This window comes from Biomphalaria glabrata, chromosome 11 (genome assembly GCF_947242115.1).
Source record: "Biomphalaria glabrata chromosome 11, xgBioGlab47.1, whole genome shotgun sequence".
Taxonomy (NCBI): Eukaryota; Metazoa; Mollusca; class Gastropoda; family Planorbidae; genus Biomphalaria; species Biomphalaria glabrata.
The window spans coordinates 36871708-36889940 of NC_074721.1; the positions used below are offsets into that span (position 1 = coordinate 36871708).

At 37.4% G+C, this 18233-nt stretch overlaps 1 protein-coding gene across 1 annotated transcript; it reads right to left on the minus strand.

The window, feature by feature from the left end:
- Nucleotides 1-4021: 4021 nt before the first annotated feature.
- Nucleotides 4022-8883, minus strand: LOC106073748 (uncharacterized). Its single transcript, XM_013234377.2, has 2 exons — nt 8771-8883; nt 4022-4657 (listed from the first exon to the last, which is right to left on the minus strand). Exons 1-2 carry the CDS (start codon nt 8859-8861, stop codon nt 4089-4091), a joined length of 660 nt encoding a protein of 219 aa, XP_013089831.2. The 5' UTR covers nt 8862-8883; the 3' UTR covers nt 4022-4088.
- Nucleotides 8884-18233: the final 9350 nt, after the last annotated feature.

Consider the following 18233-nt stretch of genomic DNA (forward strand, 5'->3'; position numbering starts at 1 on the left):
TTTCTCTCACTCTCTCTTTCTGTCTCTCTTTTTCCTCCCCCTTTCCATTTATTATCCCCTCTCTCTCACTCTCTCTTTCTCTCCCTTTCCTTATTTTTTCCCATCTCTCTCACTCTCTTTTTCCTCTCCCATTCCATTTATTTCCCCCTCTCTCTCACTCTCTCTTTTCTTCTCCCTTTCCATTTTTCCCCCTCTCTCTCACTCTCTCTTTTCCTCTCCCTTTCCATTTCTTTCCCCCTCTCTCTTTCTCTCTCTCTTTTTTTTCCTCTCCCTTTCCATTTATTCCCCCCTCTCTCTCACTCTTTCTTTCTCTCACTCTCTTTTTTCTCTCCATTTCCATTTCTTTCCCCCTCTCTCTCTCTCTCTCTCTTTTCCTCTCCCTTTCCATTTATTTCCCCCTCTCTCTCACTCTCTCTTTTTTCTCTCTCTTTCCATTTATTTCCCACTCTCTCTCACTCTCTCTTTTCCTCTCCCTTTCCATTTATTTCCCCCTCTCTCTCACTCTCTCTTTTTCCTCTCCCTTTCCATTTATTTCCCCCTCTCTCTCACTCTCTCTTTTCCTCTCCCTTTCCATTTCTTTCCCCCTCTCTCTCACTCTCTCTTTTCCTCTCCCTTTCCATTTATTTCCCTCATTTTCTTTCTCACTCTCTCTTTTCCTCTTCCTTTCCATTTCTTTCCCCCTCTCTCTCACTCTCTTTTTTCCTCTCCCTTTCCATTTCTTTCCCACTTTCTCTCACTCTCTCTTTCTCTCTCTCTCTTTTTTCCTCTCCCTTTCCATTTATTTCCCTCATTTTCTTTCTCACTCTCTCTTTTCCTCTTCCTTTCCATTTCTTTCCCCCTCTCTCTCACTCTCTTTTTTCCTCTCCCTTTCCATTTCTTTCCCCCTTTCTCTCACTCTCTCTTTCTCTCTCTCTCTTTTTTCCTCTCCCTTTCCATTTCTTTCCCTCATTTTCTTTCTCACTCTCTTACTTATCTTGTACATTTCCCTGTTTGACCTCTCCAGTGACTAATTCTAAACAAGTCAAATTTATCACTGCTACAGACTTGGCCTTTATCACTGCCTCGCACTAAAATTGTATTAGCTGTAAGCGTTTTTAGAGACTTTTGAAACTCAAGAGAGTAGACACAAAAAAATGCTCCCCCCCCCCATCCCGCCAGCCTGTTTGAACGATTTGTCAGTCCGGAAGAGGTGAAATAAGCTGAAAAATTTGTAATATCACTATTACCGATGGCTTGTATACCAAGATTCTAGGGTTTAAAGGCGAGGCCTCCCAAGGTGCACAAACTTGGAGTATCTCCATTTTTCTTCTCTGTACCACTTACACTGGCGGATCCAGAACTTTGGAGTGGGGGGGGGCGATTTTTTTTCCAAACCCTAACCCTAACGCCCAGTAAACCCTAACCCTATGCATAAACGTGCTTACAGCATATATATATATATATATATATATATATATATATATATATATATATATATATTCGATATATGAGAATAAAAAAAGACTGTTTCTCAATCTTCGGCGAAAAAAACTGAAAAAAAACAGTCTTTCTCTTGCAAGCTTGGGGGTCTGGGAGAGCGCCGTAAGCTTCCTCAGTGGGGTTCGGGGCGAAGCCCCGACGCCCAAAAGCGTTTTCTTGCATTTTTCTCTGCAGAAACGCATTCTTCTGACATCTACAGCTTATTATTTATTAGTTGGGTTCGGGGCGAAGCCCCGACGCCAAAAGCGTTTTCTGGCATTCTTCACTGCAATAACGCATTCTCGTGCCCTACAGCTCATTATTCATTCTATTATAAAGTGCCTTTTGAATAATGAGAAAAATATTCTAATATGAATTTATAGTCCCTTAATACATTGCAAATAAAACCTATTTGTTCTTTGAAAAGATTAGATACCCCACATATTTAGATTAAGGTTTTGAGGATCGCCGCCGAAAAAAAAAAAATTCGATTAATAATATTCAATGAAATTCTAGCATACATTGTGAGTTATAGTCCTAAATTTATTTAACTAGAAAAATATGAGAGAGTAAAGGTTGGAAAAAGTCGACTAGGAAAAGATTATCTGGCTTTTGAACTCATCTCAACCGTGACTGTTATATTGAAAAATTTCGTTTGAATTATAACTTTTCCAAAGCAAAGTCTTTCTTATAATAGTTATGATAAATTCATGTCAAATTACACAAACTCTGTCTGGAAAGGGCAAGGGCGGTAAAATGAAAACTATTAATTCTCGCTCCTTTTTATAATTTCTGCTGTTGATTGCATTTTGCATTAAAGAATAGGGGTTGGGCGACTCGATATAAGGATTTACTTTATAGCATATATAAATTATATTAGTGACAGATTTTTTTAATTTTGTAATTTCTTACTATAATACAAAAAGAAAAAGTATTGATTTGTCCGATGGGGGGAAGGGGATTGCATGTATCGCACTTCCACCTGTTTACATTATATAGATATTCGACTAATTTTGTTCACATACTATGATTTCTCTATAAAAGTAGAGCCGCCCCCCCCCCCACTCAAAGATGGGAAGGGCGGTGGAGGTATTTTCTCTTCTCCTTCCAATCGGCCAACAGGTGAACGAAATTATATAAAGACCGGTTAAAATACCAATAACAAGTTTTAATCATATAGATATTTAATTGATTCTGTTAGCAAACTGTGATTTCTACAAATAAATAGGACCGCCCCCCCCCACTCTAAAGTTAATGGTGGGTGGGGGGCGGATTGATGCCATCGCCCCCTCCCGACCCTACCAAATCGGCCAAAATACTAGAAGGGGGGGCGAAATAATCTAAAAATAGGTTGAAATATAAATAATTAGTTTATATTAACATAAGTAATAAATTCGCATACAAATTGTGTGAATTCTATACTATAATTCGTCCGCCCCCCCCGAAGGGGGGGGGTCGGCCGAGTGGAGGGGGGCGGTAGGGGCGATTGCCCCTACCGCCCCCCCCCCCGGATCCGCCAGTGGTACCACAGCGGCTGTGCTAGCGTCCAACTTAAAACATAGAGGTTAGTGGATCATGACGTGACTGTTGACACTCTCTTGCCCATCCCCCCCCCCCGCCAATGCAATAAACAAAGATTATGGTCATCCTAAAGCCGGTCGTGTTTTTCTTCCATTATGGTCTAATCGTTGCCCGGTAACTACTCACCCTCATTTGATTACGTAACTCCAAGTCTTCACACTAAGTTTCGTTTGATTTTTTAAAACTCTACACTTATGATTTATTACAAAGATTTTATGAACTCACTCTGTCTTTCTGTCTGTTTTCTTAAAAAAAGTTTGAACATGTTTTTTTTTTTTTCATTTCCCATTCTCGGATTAAGTTATACTTTTAAAATTATTTATTAAACCTGACAAGACATGAATCAATTTAAACAAAAAATTAAAACAATTAGTTAATTAATTGTTGGTATTTTTTTTTTTTTTGAACGTTTTTGAAATAAGGTGAATAAATGCTACTTAATGAGAGATATGGATATATATATGGATTTAGTCCCCATATTACGTTTATGTAAGTTTTTTCTCCAGCTTCCCATTCTCGGATCAAGTTGAAATTTTGCATAAGTATTCATAGTTGAGAACAATCCAAAAATGACTAATTATTTAATCTTTTATTACTAAATAATTAATTTAGTTTTATTTATGGTATTACTAGAGAAAAGAACAGTAATGCTCAAATAAATGGGAGTAATTAGAGTTCTTTCCCCTAGGTTAGCTTTGTTTTTAAGAAGTATGTTTTTTTTTTCTATTGCTTTTTTTATTATTATTTTAGCTGAACACATCTACTTCTGTAAAAAAAAAAATTATTACCGCATATCAAAATAGTAATTACTAGACAATAGTTTTGAACAAATTTAAAAACAAAACTATAGTGATTTGTTTGACTTGTAGCAGTTTATTAGAAATATATGTATTTTATTTATTTAAATGTTCAAATATAAACACTTATTTCAATTTTTAAAAAAACAAACTATTTTTATTCAAAATGTACTAAGATTTTTGTAAAAAACAAAATGGTTAGAGAAAAAGACAGAACTATTTTGCCCCATGTCTAAGTGCAGTTCATCAGGACTAGATGGGTATCTCACACATGAACGTGGTATCAAAAGGTATATATTCACATGCATCGTCCATCATTAGATTGTCAAAGTCTCTCCACAAATATAAGCAATTCTCCTCTTCAATGAGATTAGGCTCGTTAGGGGCCCAAGCTATAACAGGCACAGGCTGACCAGTTCGCTGAAACAACAAGGTCCCTTTTGTCGCAGCATCCGAGCCAGAAATCATTATCATGTTTACGTTTGGCGTGCTGTCTATAAAGGTCTTCAGCGCGGCGTACTCATCCGTGTCGTCAATTTCCGCCAGGTAGCCACCAAAAGCCCCGCAACGAGTTATGGCGACTCTTGAACTTTGGGTTTGAAAAAAAAGTTGAGCTATGAGGTATTTCTTGCCGCCGTAAATCAAAGGAGGGTAAAAAGCTAGATCCTCGACGGCTTCTATTTGAGCTTGTAGCGCCACAGCAGAGCAATTGGTTAAACTCTGATAGGTGCTGAGCTCTCTTTCTTGCTGCAGGAGTTTGTCAACGAAATATTTGAAGTCATACACCGCACAGCTGCTGTTACACTGTAGAAGTGAGTCATCTGAAACAAAAAAAAAACAAGGAAACATTGAATGTGCCAGGAGATTATTGAACAGGAATGACAACTAAAGCACAGACTGGATACAGCTGAAATGATTTACAGTCTAAAGAGCTAAATATAAAAGGGATAATTAGGGATGTCTACACTGAAACTGAATCACAGTATTCTACTCTTTCTTCACGCTTTGATTTTAACATCCCGTTTACACTTTGAAAGCAATACAATTCAGTAAGAATGAGAAAGCAATATGATAAAATGTTATGGCGATATAAGGGGTCTCGATACAAAAAAAAAAATATTGGCTAAGATTTTGAAATAAATAGAAAAAAAAAAAAAAGAAAATTATAAAAGATACTTTTAAAAAATACACATGGCTTATATTTGAGTGTAATTGTATCAGTTATTGTTTTATCAGTCATGTAAATAATTTCTAATAGGTCATGCTGTTAGCTTTCTTAATCCGATAAGGGTCTTATCACTTGTCTGGACCAGTTGGGAAAAGAGGGGGGGGGGGAAGAAGCGTTATCTATGTGAATGGTACCGTGATCGCTTTTTAAAAGAATTCTTAGCAAAAGTTCTAGGACTTGAATCCAAACTTAGGGCTCAAGCCTCCTCAAGGGGACTAATTTAATTTATTCCACTACATCCGTCAAGTACAATTTCTTTTCCTTCTTCGATACCAAAACAAAAGATTTATTAACTAATTGTTAATTTTTTTGAAATTAATTCTTTTTTTTATGTTAGGTACAAGAAATAATTGGGCCAAATTTCAACTTCTTCCAAGGTTGGGTGTGTGGGAGAAATAACGGGAAGAAACTTTTTACCAGACAGACAGACAGACAGAAAGAGTGAGTTGCTATAAGTTTTGTAAAAAATTGCATGTCATTTAGGCATTGGCCTACATAAATTACATTTTTAATTGTGTGTTTGTTTATAAAGTATAGATTATATTTAAATGAACTAAACAAAATTCTGAACTTTTGGCATTGCTATGCCGGTTTAAAGAAATAATTTATATTACGCTAGTAACAAACATATTTTTTACAACTTTAGTGGCGATAGAGTTAACCATGTGTGTGATATCAGCTGACATATGTAACACAGGTCAGCATGCTGCTTAGCGGTCAAATGTGTCGTCAAAGGACAGAACTGGTATGAACATGTCACCCCTAATGCGGCCATGTTTGATCGTTTCGAGAAGACCATTGGGAACTAGAGACAGACATTGTTTAAGAGAGTCCAGCTCATTGTAGCATAGCGTTTCAGTCCAGTACTGTAAGTCAGTCAGCTAACACACCGGTACAATGTTAGTCCTTGGGTGAAACAGTACAAGTTTAGAATGAGACAGAAAGAGAGAGAGAAAGAGATAGAGAGAAAGAGATAGAGAGAGAAAGAGAGAGAGAAAGAGATATAGAGAGAAAGAGAGGGAGACCAGTAGAGTTTAGTACAGCAGCTATGGTTGGGTCCAGTAAAAAAAAGGCGTCAGTGTATCGTATTGCCAAACATTGTAGCATTGGCTGTTGATGTATTAATTATTAAACTACCACATTGGTAACTGGTGTTCTTGGGTTGGTTGCTGTGTTGAGCAGTGTCTATAGAGAGCCGTGGGATTGTCGAAAGAGTTGAGCAGTGTCTATAGAGAGCCGTGGGATTGTCGAAAGAGTTGAGCGGTGTCTATAGAGAGCCGTGTGATTGTCGAAATAGTTGAGCCCAAGGCTCTTCGATCTCTAGGCGTGTATCCCTGCTTGAACAAACCGTTGTGTTAGGAAAGGGTCCAAGTCAATTCCTATGTGAAACATTGTTATTTCCAGTGTATCTGGCACTCCGGGAGCATGGACTAGAATACATGGCCGAAGGCCGAGCACATCGAGACCCCCGCCATCTTCCTATGTTGTACCAAGCTAACCGTGCAGGAACGGCGCATGGATTATTGATAGGGAGGTGGAAACTCTCTTTCAATTCCGCAGTGCAAATGGGAAAAATCTTCCATTCCCTTAGACACTCCCACAGGAGTTTTGTTTTCCTATTCATTTAGCCTAATTATCACGCTGAGTCAGAGTAGCGTACCCGGGCTGTTAAGACTAAGACTGCTTTATTGATCCTTACAGAAATTTGTTGTGATTACAAGGACTCTTTTCTCATATAAAGACAAGACAACAGAAAAATAAACATAAATACAACAGACAACATAAAGAGTTTATTCAGCGACTACACACATGTATCTTAATGCATTTCATGTTCCCTGATCAATGAGTGGCGGTGATATAGTCTGGCCGAGTGAGGTACGAACGAGTTTTTGTACCGCTCCGTTCGTGTTTAGATTGACAGCAGTCGCCCACTTCGCGACGACCTGACGTAGTTCTGATGGAGCAGGTGGCCGTTGTCTTCCAAGATGTTTTCAATTTTTCTTAGGCACGTTTGTTCAAAAAGTTCCTTTAAATATGGTAATGTTGTGAGTGTAATTTTTGATCCTTTTTAAATGATGTTTCTAGACGTCGCAACAGTTTAGATGAGGCGTTGCCTTGCCAACAAGTTATTCCGTATGTTAGCAGATTTTGTATAGTCGCGCCGTAAAAAGTCTCAAAGATCTTCTTGTTTAGTTTAAAGCTATTGAGTTTGTATAGAAAAAAAAAGTAGCTGGGCTGTTTTCTTTGTCAGAGTTCCAAGGTGGTCTTCCCATGAAAGCTAGTTGTTGATGATAACGCCTAGATATTTATATGCCTTTACTTGTTCTATAGATGTAGTGTTTATTTGCAGTTCACGTATAGTTTGTTTTTTCTTTCTAAAATCTATTATAAGTTCTTTAGTTTTTGTTACATTCAGTTCTAGAAAGTTGTCGGTGCACCAGTTTGTAAACTCTTCTATCGAGCTTCGATACTTAGTTTCGTCTCCTGAAATAAGACCGACTATGGCAGTGTCATCATCGAATTTAATTAGTTTAACTGAGTCATAGATGCTTCTTATGTCATTAGTGTAAAGAGTGTATAGTACAGGAGAAAGTACACAACCTTGTGGAGCACCCGTACATAGTACTCGAGTTGACGATTTGGTGTTGTTGACTTTAACATACTGGGGCCGTTGGGTTAAAAATGTTTAGAACCCATGCTTGTAAGTAAGGCCTTAGATTTAAGTTAAAAGCCTGATTAAAGAGTATTACAATACAATACTGTGGAAAGCAACCTGATGACTTATTTAAAGAAAGAAGAAAACGTAGAAAGAAATGGCAATCCAATCTAAATATGTTGTGAACAGGTAGTTTGAAGTGTTCTTCTTGAGTGTATTGAGTAATAAGAAACTGGAACAGACACAAAATAGAGCAGCGAGATTTATGACAAATGAATATTTACATTTGATTAGAGCAATACCTTTAGTAAAATAATACGTTTAGAAAGTCTTCAGAATAGAAGATTTAAAAGTAAAGTAGCAATTGTACATCAAACACTGAACCACAATCTTTATATACAAAACAAATATTTATAAAATACTCAGAAAAACACAAAGATAAAGGCATACTCATTGTTCCATATGCTAGGACAAATGTGTACAAATGCTCCTTCTTCATATTCTTTAACAGCATGGAATGGGTAGCTTCATTCAGCCAGGAAAAACAGTAACTTGGCAGGGTTTAAAGCGATGTTGGATCTAGACCTAGAATCCTAGATATAGATTTCAAGCCAAATTTTAATTTATTTAATTGTTTACTTGAAAATTGATAACGGTCAGACTAGAGTTTCCCCGTAAAGCCAACGAGCTGGGAATTCTTTTCTTGATGATAAATTTTTAAGTAAATTGTTAGAGTTGTTGTTTTGAGATCAGCTGTCCAGGTTCCTGGATCAAGGTTTTACGAAGAAGTGGCTTGAATACAGATATTGTAAAAATTCAACACATGATCTGAAAACTGTCTCTCTTCATTTAGCTGTCACAGAGTTTTTTTCATTGAATCTTAAATCTGTTATCTCATGCCTTCTTCTGTCTGACTCTGGTTCTGTTCCATGCAGAAAGGCCTTTGCAAGCCCTGCGTACCTTGTTATGCAGTCCTAACATGCGTTTTGTTCATAGGTATCAGAATATTGATGTATTCGTTACAATGAAAATTTAAAAAGTCATACTTACCAATACAACTCACAACCTGCAGAGCAGACACCAGAACTACCAGAAAAGAAAACATTTTCTTATTCAGTGAAGGTTTATAGATATCAGCCATAGGAACACATCTGATAATTACATCTCCCACTGTATGAGTCGAGCCTTATATAACGTTCTGTGTTGTTTTTCTTTTGAGAACTTTACAATGTTATCAAACGGGAAAATGCAAAATCAGTTTTTAACGCTTGCTTTGATAACTATGTTAATTTTGTATAAAAGGTTTTAATATTTACATAAATATATATTATTTGTTGCAAAATATTGCTTTCAAGCTAGTCAGTGAGTTCGTCCCTGTTCAATGATTCCCCGACAAAGGAAAAGCCGCTTTTGGTTTTACGTAGTCAAGGCTTCAAATATTCTTATTGTAATTTATAAATTGCAGGCATTTAAAAAAAAAGTTTATTACGCCTTAAATGCATCCCATGGTCCTCAGGGCTAGCAAAGGCCTTCCTTAAGGGAACAGTGCCAAGAGGAAGAAGATGAGGAAGACAGAGAAAGCGATGGTAGGACACCATCAAAGAATGGACTAGCCTGCCAGTGAATGAAATTCTATCCAATGCAAAGGACAGGGAGGAATGGAGAATGACTGTTGAGAATTCTTGTATGGTGTCCCAATGGTCATACTGACAAAAAGTGAAGGTAAAGATTATCCAGCTGTTAGCTTCGCCGTTGAACGGTGCATGTAAAAATAGAGACTTAAAGTCATGGGCTCTTTGAATAAACAAAATTAAATATCATTTTTATTCTAATATTGTCTGTATTGCGATTCATGCTTATGCTCTTCAACTGTTTCTTAAGTCATTTGCTTCCAGGCCTTTACGCCTTTATGAAGACACTGGCGGATATAGGGGAGGGGTGGTAGCGGCGATTGCCCCCCCCCCCAAACTCGGCCGATTCCTAATTTTATTAAATAAATTTTATAATTTGCATACGAATTAATTACTATGTTAATAATATATACTAATTATTTATATTTCAACATATATTTAGATTATTTCGCCCCCCCCCCCCTCTAGTATTTGGTGGGTTGGGGAGGGGGCGATGGCATCAACCCCAACCCCCACCATAAACTTTCGAGTGGGATATGGTCCAATTTATTTGTTATCAGAATCAATTAAATATGTATATGATTGAAACTTGTTATTGATATTTTAACCGATCTTTATATTATGTCGTTCCCCTGTTGGTCGATCGGGTGGTCGGGATGTGCGAATACATCTTCTTCCCTCCCAGCTAAATCCTTTGAGTGGTGGGTGGCTCAAATCATAGTTTGTGAACAAAATTACTGCCCTCCCCTCTCTAGCCCTCTGAGTGTGTGGGGGCAAATAGTTGGAAAGAAATTAATTTGCATTAAAACTTATGCAAAATTGTGTGTTTTTAATTTTAATTTTTTTTTATTTTAATTGCTTAACACATACTTGGGCGAATCTACAACAGTATAAATACTCAGTAGTGTCCTTATCCATCATTTGAAGACTCTAGCAAAGCGTATAATAAATTTCATGTTTGTCTATCAAGTTTCAGACGGGCGATTTAGTAACGTGGTCGCCGTCAGCCAAACTTTACTGTTAATAAAATGTTCTCGTTCAAACCAATGTATTAATAAGGCTTGTCTTCGAGTCAGAAGACTAATGAGGAATGCAGTATTTCCCGTGGCTACGGAGCTCCAGCTGTGACCTACATATTTCCCATCACCCAGGGCAAGCAACCAATATGTCCATTAAATGGCGGGAAAAAAAAATATATAAATAGTTTGATTTTTGGTGTTTCCGGCGTACAGAATAAAGGAAGTATTGACATATGCTTTTTGGTAATTAAAGATATATGATTATTAAAGGCAAATTTGTGTGCTCTTTTACCACTGCAGAGTCTGTACTCGTTTGAAGTTTTATTTTTAAATCCATTTGGCTGCAGCTAAAACCTAAACCTTCTGAACACTGTAGCTGATCTGGAAAATCTCCAAAAAAGAAGCCAAATGTATTATTTGACAGCTGCGCTGTAATCCTGTAACAGTTGGTGCTAAAAGGCGATTGTTTTTGGCGAGCTCGTGCATAAATTTTTCATAATCTTCTCATGTCATTATTAATGCACATCGCGGCATAGAAATTATTTTTGCATGAAGTTAAAAGGAAAATATTTTCGTAATTTCATTTGTTGAACATGTACAGTGGAGAATCTTCAACATAAGGCTTATGTAGACATTCTTATCTTATCAAATACAGACGTCACTTAAAAAAAAAAAGAAGATGACTACGTTTTACAAGTGTCTCTAGGTCAATCTAGTCATGCATGTTTATTAAAGACGTTACCTCTGCCAAGTCGTTGGTTTTCTTGATTCAGGCAACCTATTCCATTCTTTGTATTACGATATTTATTTACATCAAAAAGATACAAGATATATCAATTAAAATAGCAATATCAGGTGACCGAGCCTCGCTCGGATGAATAATTTGTGAAGGAAGGATATATACCCGAAGTCATTTTGGGAATATTGTTGTAATTACGAAAATGAACGATCGGGTAAAGACTCAATCCGAAGAGTAGCTTTTTCGTTCTGTCAGTTCTCAATGTAATAGTACATGGCGATTTGAATAGAAAGTCCCCCCAACAGTAGGCCTATAGAAAACCACAGCTCACGTCTTAACGTTTTACATTGCTTCTTTCGCGTAAAACTATTGGGCTATTGTTGTAATTACGAAAATGAACGATCAGATAAAGACTCCTAATCTGAAGAGTTGCTTTAGTGTTCTGTTAGTTCTAAATGTAATTGCACATGGCGATTAAATATAAAGTCTCTTAAGTCCTCCTTTAGTCTAGACCAACCACAGCTCACATTTGTCTTATAGTTTTACAATCCATCTTTTGCGTATAACTATTGTAGGCCTACTATTATTGGCTTGGAAGAAAGTCTTTGCAGTGTTACTTCTCAGATGGTTACGTTCAGACATTTAATTATGGAATTAGTATACATTCATTATGGCTTTAGTACGAAACATCAAGTGACGCAAATCTCTACGTTATAGGGTAAAACAGGCACTTTGTGACAAAGTAAAATGGCAAATTTTTTCTTAATAAACTTAAATCATTGCATTAGTTTTCTAAAGAAACGTTTCCGTGGGGCACCTCTGTTACGCCAAACAATATGTTCGTCCCCCATACGGGATACGTGCCCTGCCCAGCCTGACTGTGGGACTATAAGAAGTTCGCAAGTAAGGCGCAGAGAAGCTGTGTTATGACCATTTCCTTTGTTTTGGTACAGGAGAGGTAGACACTGAAGCATGAACACATGGTAATAATTCACCAGCAAAATAAAAATAATAATAAGGCTTGTCTTCGAGTCCGAAAATTAATGAGGATTGCAGCTGTGACCTACATATTTTGCCACATACAGGGCAAGCATAACCATTGTCCGCGGTGATCGATTAAGATTTTCTTTTAGCGTCTGCGTCTGTCCTCGGCAGCAGATTTTATTTTGGTCTTAAATGTGTATCATCGTCCTTTGTATAGATGGAATTCTTTAAGTCCGACAGTTACGCTGGACAGAGCAGTATCCTGTATGGGAGACGAATCTCAGACGAACGTATGCCAAAGGCAGTCTTTTTTGGTGAGCTAAAAAGTGGTCGACGTAACACCGTAACGCTTAAAAGACCAGTTTAGGCGCCATCTTGCCTTAGCTGACATAGAAGATAGCACAGAACAAGACAGCTGGAGGTCACCAGCAAAATAAACAACAATGTAAAAGGTATCTACATCACTCTACGCAATTAAAGAGTAAACAATTTATTAAGCTCTTAAAACACAATAACTAATCATATATCGGCACATTTAATTTCATTACTTTTCTTTCATAGTTCTATAATAAATCAATCTACAGTAAGATGGTGCGCAAATGTTTAATTAGGTCTAATGGTTCTTTAAAACTTGTTCTTGTTTGCAAAGAAATATTTTAGTGTACTGCGATAAGCCTAGTGACGTAAGCAGCGTTTTTCCCGTTTACGTCATGGAAAATTTTCATTCATAAAACATTCTAGCCAAAATTAATTTTTCGATAATGAGGCATTTTCAAACCGATATAACGGTCGATCTCGAGTTTTCCCGATGTGGCCAATGAGTTGAGAATTTTTTTCTCACTAATATGCACATACCTTGAAATTGTAAAGAAAATCGATAGAGCCGTTTTTGAAATAAAATTTATATATATATATATATATATATATATATATATATATATATATATATATATATATATATATATATATATATATATATATACATATATATATATATATATATATATATATATATATATATATATATATATATATATATATCCTATACTCTTAAGCGAGCAATTCTTGTATGTATGTATGTATGTATATATATTTATATATATATAAATTTTATTTCGAAAACGGCTCTAACGATTTTCTTTAAAAGTTCACGGTATGTGCATAATAGTGAGAAAAAAATTCTCAACTCATTGGCCACATCGGGAAAACTCGAGGTCGACCGTTAGATCGGTTTGAAAATGCCTCATTATCGAAAAATTAATTTTGGCTTGAATGTTTTATGAATGAAAATTTTCCGTGACGTGAACGGGAAAAACGCTGCCTACGTCACTAGGCTTACCGCAGTACACTAAAATATTTCTTTGCAAACAAGAACGAGTTCTCAAGGATCAATAGACCTAATTAAACATTTGCGCACCATCTTACTGTAGATTGATTTATTATAGAACTATGAAAGAGAAGTAATGAAATTAAATGTGCCAATGTACGATTAGTTATTGTGTTTTGAAGGCTTTATAAATTGATAACACTTGAATTGCCTAGAGCGGTGTAGATACCTTGTACTTTGTTGTTTATTTTGCTGGTGACCTTCAGCTGTTCTATTTCAGTTAAATCAAGTTGGCGACTAAGCTGTGTCTTTTAAGCGTTTCGGGATTACGTCGTCCACTTTTTTTAGCTCACCAAAAAAAGACTGCCTTTGGCATGCGTTCGTCTGAGATTCGTCTTCCATACAGGATACCGCTCTGTCCAGCGTAACTGACGACTTAAAGAATTACCTCTATTCAAAGCCCCGGATACACATTTGAGACCAAAGAAAATCTGCTGCCGAGAACAGAGGCAGACGCGAAAAGAAAATCTTAATCGACCACTGTTTGACAATGGTTATGCTTGCCCTGGATGTGGCAAAATTTATAGGTCACAGCAGGGGCTGTATGTCACGGGAAATACTGCAATCCTCATTAATCTTAGGAATCGAAGACAAGCCTTATTATTATTTTTTTTGCTGTTGAATTATTACCATAAGTTCGTGCTTTGTGTCTACTGTCCCGTACCAAAACAAAGGAAATGGTCATAACACAGCTTCTCTACGCCTTACGTGCTCACACTGAACATGATATCTAGCCAGCGGCCAACGAGTTTGCGTACGCTGCAGCCTCTTTTTATTTAACTATACACTTCGGTAAAAAGCTTGGGGTTAGGGCTTGGAGATGGAAGGCCCAGGTGAGATCTGAATGGAGGGATGTGTAAAAGCAGGCCATATCCCTCCACGGGCTGTAGCACCACTGGGATGGATGGATGGTATGAACTTCTTATAGTCCAACCGTCAGGCTGGGCAGGGCACGTATCCCGTATGGGTAACGAGCATATTGTTTGGCGTAACAGAGGTGTCCCATGGAAACGTTTCTTTAGAAAACTAATGCAATGATTTAAGTCTATTAAGAAAAAATTTGCCATTTTACTTTGTCACAAAGTGCCTATTTTACCCTATAACGTAGAGATTTGCGTCACTTGATGTTTCGTACTAAAGACATAATGAATGTATACTAATTCCATAATTAAATGTCTGAACGTAACCATCTGAGAAGTTACACTGCAAAGACTTTCTTCTAAGCCAGTAATAGTAGACCTACAATAGTTTTACACAAAAAATGGATTGTAAAACTATAAGACGGATGTGAGCTGTGGTTTGTCTAGACTATAGAAGGACTTAAGAGACTTTATATTTAATCGCCATGTATAATTACATTTAGAACTAACAGAACACTAAATGTAACTCTTCAGATTAGTAGTATTTATATGATCGTTCATTTTCGTAATTACAAAAATATTCCCAAAATGACATAGGAAATTATTTAACCGAGCTAGGATCGGTCATCGAGGTACTATATATAAATATATATACATACATACAAGAATTGCTCGTTTAAGAGTATAGGATAATAAATGTAATATACTCCAAACTGTTCTGAAATATACACTTATTACTTTATCCTCATTATCTATTTAATTTGTACATGATAGCAGGGGTGGATGGCTATATGGGCATTCGGGCAAATGCCCGGTGGGCCGGTTCCCAAATGGGCCTGGAAGGCCACCGAAATGGCCGCATGGATGTCATTATGACACGTATTGAATTGTTAAAGGTTTTATAGTATTCTTTTATACCATTGACCATCTGAGCGTCATGTTTAAAATAAAATCTTTTACAGACTGTAGAGTTTAATACTCATTTAATCGAACACATTTTCCGAATTATTATAATAGCCTATATCCGTAACCAAGAGGCGCGGTGGCTGAGTGGAAAAGCTTGGCTTACGAACCGAGGGGTCCCTGGAGAAGATCCACCTAGCTATAATGGGTACCCTGACATTAGTTGGAGAAAAATTAAGGTGGTTGGTTGTTGTGCTTGCCACAAGACACCCTTGTAAACCGTGAGTCACAAAAACAAATAACATCTACAGAAACAGATGATCTGTACAATTTCTGCCCCATAGATCGCAAGGTCTGAAATGGATAATTTATCAAACTTAACATTATGATTTTGAGGAGAGGTAGAATTGGATGATTTACAAATTATGGTCCGAATAGTATAGACATGCCAGGGCCGATCTTGACACCCAGTCCGCCCCTGCATGATAGACTATTTACTCTCTTGCTACAAGGTTACGTAGTTAACTTGTTTCTTACATAGTCACTTCGCTAACTTCACTAACATACTTCTAACATAGTTACTTCGCTAAATTCACTTACAGACTTCTGAAATAGTCACTTCCCTAACTTCACTTACGGACTTCTGACATAGTCACTTCGCTAACTTCACTAACATACTTCTAACATAGTTACTTCGCTAAATTCACTTACAGACTTCTGAAATAGTCACTTCCCTAACTTCACTTACGGACTTCTGACATAGTCACTTCGCTAACTTAACTAACATACTTCTGACATAGTCACTTCGCTAACTTCACTAACATACTTCTGACATAGTTACTTCGCTAACTTTACTTACAGAATTCTGACAGTCACTTCGCTAACTTCACTAACATACTTCTGGCATAGTTACTTCGCTAACTTTACTTACAGAATTCTGACAGTCACTTCGCTAACTTCACTAACAGACTTCTGACATAGTTACTTCGCTAACTTTACTTACAGACTTTTGACATAGTCACTTCGCTAACTTCACTAATAGACTTCTGACATAGTTACTTCGCTAACTTCACTTACAGACTTCTGACATAGTTACATCGCTAACTTCACTTACAGACTTCTGACATAGTCACTTCACTAACCTCACTAACAGACTTCTGACATAGTCACTTCCCTAACTTCACTAACAGACTTCTGACATAGTCACTTCGCTAACTTCACTAACAGACTTCTGACATAGTCACTTCGCTAACTTTACTTACAGACTTCTGACATAGTTACTTCGCTAACTTCACTAACAGACTTCTGACATAGTCACTTCCCTAACTTCACTAACAGACTTCTGACATAGTTACTTCGCTAACTTCACTAACAGACTTCTGACATAGTCACTTCCCTAACTTCACTAACAGACTTCTGACATAGTCACTTCGCTAACTTCACTAACAGACTTCTGACATAGTCACTTCCCTAACTTCACTAACAGACTTCTGACATAGTCACTTCGCTAACTTCACTAACAGACTTCTGACATAGTCACTTCGCTAACTTCACTTACGGACTTCTGACATAGTCACTTCGCTAACTTCACTAACAGACTTCTGACATAGTCACTTCGCTAACTTCACTAACAGACTTCTGACATAGTCACTTCCCTAACTTCACTTACAGACTTCTTATATAGTCACTTCGCTAACTTCACTAACAGACTTGTGACATAGTCACTTCGCTAACTTCACTAACAGACTTCTGACATAGTCACTTCGCTAACTTCACTAACAGACTTCTGACATAGTCACTTCCCTAACTTCACTTACAGACTAAACTCTCGATCTTACTTCCAACTATACAACTCTCGTGTTTGTGACCAAATACGTCCTCTCAATACAGAACCGACCAGTGCGGAACTATCCCCCCCCCCACTTAACCACTAGTTAGCGTTGTGTAGCCCCCTCTCAACACTAGACTAACCAGTGTAGAACACAAACATCCTATTACACCAAGGTTAGATCCAACCTCCAAACTATAGGCTATAGACACACATCCCAAGTTACGCCCCAAACGCCGAAACAAACGTAAGCAGCAATTGAGTCCAGGAACATTTAAATTGAAAGTTACGCCCCAAACACCAAGACAAGCGCACGCAGTCCAGGGTAATTAAAATTTGGTGTCCACGTACATCACCTTGAGTCGACAGTAGTCGACACTCCTAACGCCCATCAGGTGAGTGAGCCCCAAATGAAAAGATTGGTCCAATTTAACAATTCTATATTCGAAAGACTCGATGTCCATTGGATCGTCACAACTCTAACGTACGGGAACCTATAAAAGCCGGAGACGAAAGTTTCAGGATAATGCCATTCTAGATCAGAATCACTGAGAAGTCAGAAGACTCTCAAGTCAACGATTTCGTTTAGGAACTTGTGTGAGGCAAAGCGGGTGAGTTGGAAAAACTTTTTATCATTATTATTTAGGGTGTCTTCGCCTGTAACATTTATGTTCATGTATCATTACCATGTTAGCACTTAGTTAATTCTATTGTCTATTTATGGACTTGATATTTATTCATGCCCATATTCATCTGGACCTACACACGTCCTGATTATTTCCTTACCTGTGCATATATACCTGTATATGAGAATATATATAATATATATGTACAATTATGCTTGTTTTTGCTATGCCAGTCCTGTGCTGTTACCATGCATCCTTAGGCCCGAGAATCAGTCTCACTTGTCTACCCTATTATTTTCGGCCGGTCGGCCTGCATTAGTTATGTGCCCTCTTCTACCCCGCCCCCCCCCATTTTTTTTTCACGGTCCTCTGGTCACGAGCAGCCTTGGACTTATTTACCTGTGGGTCAATGAGGTCACAGGGGCTACAACCCTGTAATATGGTCCCCCTGTTTCCCTCCTCATTTATACCCCTGGCTTGCACATCTATATATGTATTTGTATTATTATTATGCATCAGTTATTATTAGACCTAGT